Source organism: Amphimedon queenslandica, unplaced genomic scaffold (genome assembly GCF_000090795.2).
Source record: "Amphimedon queenslandica unplaced genomic scaffold, v1.1 AMPQUscaffold_12895, whole genome shotgun sequence".
Taxonomy (NCBI): domain Eukaryota; kingdom Metazoa; phylum Porifera; class Demospongiae; order Haplosclerida; family Niphatidae; genus Amphimedon; species Amphimedon queenslandica.
This window is the reverse complement of record NW_003546869.1, coordinates 46,156-49,622: the sequence shown is the minus strand read 5'-3', so window position 1 is coordinate 49,622 and position 3,467 is coordinate 46,156. Positions and strand designations below refer to the sequence as shown.

The 3,467-nt window shown below is 33.0% G+C and overlaps 1 protein-coding gene across 2 annotated transcripts in view; it reads right to left on the bottom strand.

Moving 5' to 3' along the window:
- Window positions 1-1,759: 1,759 nt before the first annotated feature.
- The window catches only part of LOC105314472 (uncharacterized), an 8,009-nt gene continuing 6,301 nt past the window's right edge, over window positions 1,760-3,467 (bottom strand). Inside the window, exons 8-11 of one of the 2 annotated variants that reach the window (XM_020002520.1) lie at window positions 2,716-2,753; window positions 2,588-2,662; window positions 1,904-1,977; window positions 1,760-1,837 (exon numbers count right to left, since the gene is read on the bottom strand). In XM_020002520.1, coding sequence (XP_019858079.1) covers window positions 1,825-1,837; window positions 1,904-1,977; window positions 2,588-2,662; window positions 2,716-2,753 — 200 coding nt within the window. In that variant the 3' untranslated portion in view covers window positions 1,760-1,824. The remainder of the gene's footprint in view (window positions 1,838-1,903; window positions 1,978-2,587; window positions 2,663-2,715; window positions 2,754-3,467) is intronic. The other variant, XR_002186956.1, reaches the window with a different exon arrangement.

Below are 3,467 nucleotides of genomic sequence, written 5' to 3'. Positions count from 1 at the left end.
AAGAAAAGTAACTTGGATAAAACAGCGATACACAGTTAAAGTGAACAGTCAACAGTCTTATAGCCGCACCTACTCAAATTAATTGCATTATAGATACTACATACACACATGGATAACAAACAGGAAGTGATATTGATGTGCCATATGCTATGCTCTTGACGCCGGATATGACTCACAGAGCATATGATGAATAATCTACACACGTGAATAAGCATGGCCATTAGCAATGAAGACAGATAGTGAGGAGTTTCACTTCATTTAGAGCCAAGTTCTCAGTTGGATGAGCTCCAGGTGAATACTTCTACCACCAAGTAGGTCAAATCACACATTTATTTTGTGATGAAGTCAAAAGGGGATGAAACAAAAGCTGTAGAGACTATTGTGTATTACATCAAACATAAGATATTATTTTATATGCCTATAATAATAATTTTAGTCATAATTTAGGTTCAACAGATGCTTTTTGCAATCTATATTTACAAAGTTTTATCAACACCTTCACTCTTTCAGAACAAAATTCATCGTGTGCAAAGTTGGCGTATTCCCTTCCTGTTTCTCACTTAATCATGTGAGACTAAATTATCATAAACTTTAATTCATAACAAAGTAATCATATTCATGGAGACTGTAATAATATTCATTAATGCAATATTATATTTATAGCAAAACATTAATGCTGTCACTTGCTTGCAAAAGCAACAATACATAGAATTATCAACAAAAACAAAACTGCATTTAGTAATGGAAAAATAGCAGTGCTATCTGGTAGAATCAATAATGGCAAGTTTCCTACTCACTTATTTGTTGAAATCCATGCTTCACTTAAGCTGCCATACACCAGGAAAACGAGAACATCAACTTCCATTGCAACCGAGTCTGGAATGAGAGAAGGGAGATAAAATTACCTAATTACTAGAACAAGTAAGTTCCTAAAGAATCAAAAGATATGCACAAATATTTAAAAAATATTTGAAGTTCAATGCATAATTGATAAACAGTGCATGGTAAAAATTTAAAAGCAGCACAAGTGGTACAATTTTTTAATTCCTTTTAAGTTTCGGTATTTATAATTTAAAGTCAGACATTACTGTATAGCCAGTAATTTTCGTGGGTTGCAAAGTTCATGGATTTCGCGGATTCCTTATTGATTCATGAAAATTAATTTAACACGGTACCTGCATGGTACACGTGGTAGAATTCACGAAATTAAAATCTGCGAATTGGATTGTTAGTAGATTTCACGAAATATAGGACCCAAAAAAATTACCAGCCATACGGTATTATATGTACATGTATTACAAAAGGCTTACTGATACTGCATTGTGTCCATTCTACAGGTACAATGGATAACAAACAGTAGTCCCCCAACTCAACAGTCAACAATCATATGATTAACACATGTCAGGCTGAGGCTGTCCTTGCCTGTAGCCAATCTATGATGAAACAGTCAAAAAATTATAGCTACATGTACATGACATCAACTAACTTTCTCTAACACAAGCATCCGTGACTACAAGACGCACCTAAAAGTGTTCAAATTAAGTTGTTACTACTTGTCTTGTACTTTACCGTAAATATCAATATATGACTTTAAAATACACAAATCCCGATAACCATGTACAAGGGAGTGGCGACTCCGCCCCATCAAACAAAAGCAAGAACTGGTCCATCACTACAAGACGCACCTAAAAGTGTTCAAATTAAGTTGGTAAAACTTGTACTTTACGGTAAATATCCATAAATCCAATTAAAATACACAAATCCCGAAATACAAGGGAGTGGCGACCCTGTCCCGTCCAACAAAGATCAGGAACTGGTCCGTCACTACAAGACGCACCTAAAAGTGTTCAAATTAAGTTGGTAGTACTAGTACTTTATCGTAAAAATCAATAAATGACTTTACCATTTTAGGTTGTCGACATTAATCCATTCAGTTACTCCTGGCTCACAAGGATGAATTACAATAGCATCATATATCTACATGTACACACAGTAAGTTATACAGTTGTATCAATTAAAGATGAAAAATTACTTAATGATCATGTACATGTACATTGTACATCATGCAAATGCAAATTTCAGGAATTCAAGAAACAAAAGTAGGAAAATTACATACCGTACATTTGAAATGAAGAACTACACATCCTGTATGCACATGTACATGTACATAGGTATCAAGCAGGCTAAAATAATTATTTGAGTGTGGTCAAATGCTTAAATAGTACTACAATAGAGTACTCGTACTCATACTCAATACAATTTGCAAAAATGAGGGACTTGTACTTGTACTCATTAAAAAATTTTAGCAGGTACATGTAATGTACTTAAATACTTCTTAGAGTACATGTACTTTGCCCCAAGCCCGGTAGCAAGTAGAAATTTAGGCAAATAAAATTTTAACAAATTATTCCTATAAACCAAAACCTTAACTTTAAATGTTGGCATGGTAAAACATTTGTAAAAAATTATTAATTTCCGAACCTTCATTTTTAAAAAGCAACTTGCCCAAATTATCTATTCCAAACTACATGCATCTACTATGTACGACATACATGTTACATGTAGCTACACAATATATCATCATTACCTGCCACGAGTCTCTGTGAACAACAAGAGCTAGTAAGAAGTCTGCAATTAAGTCAATGAGAATGGACTGGAAGACCTAAATAGATCAATAAACTCCTTTATCTCAGTAATAGTGTGAATCAATCATACCTTTAATGTGCCATCAACTGTAACGGCTATCACTGCATCTGTAATGTGAGTAAGAGAGAGGAGACAAAAGTGTTAAAAGTGTAAAAACAAACCCAATTTATGGACTATTAATAATAAATTAGTGTCATGTCTTCAGAAGAATTACTGTACGTGTTATCATTTTGAAAAATGTGATGTAGTATTAACACAACATACAAAACTACATAATACATGTACATATATGTCTTGGTGTAGCCATTGACAAAAGGTCTCAGAAAAGCTCATAAACATAATTGTAGACTGATCAAAATTACATGAATGCATTAGAAAATAGACAAAAAGTATTGAAAGTACTAATTATTAAATTGGGTACCTCTAACCACAGAATAGAGGCCCCACATGTACATGTATGTCTGTCAGCAGTTAATCAACAGAACAGGTGACTGTATAAAACGTGCATTGTTTCACAAGTATACACTACAAACAATGTTGACTACACAATTAATCACATCAAAAATTTCATAGATGTACATGTGTATAGCAAATAAATTATAATAATTGCATATAACAATTTCTCTTTTTTGTTATAAAAAATTATAATAGATTGCACACACTTTTAGGACAACCTCAGACATTGAGTTGAGGTTGTACAAATTAACATTACAGTCATTTAGTTTATCATTACTAGCTTTCAAATAAGAATAAGACATGAACCAAGAAAAACACACAAAAAAGACAGAAATAAAACCAGAGAGCATTCATGAAGGTGAGAG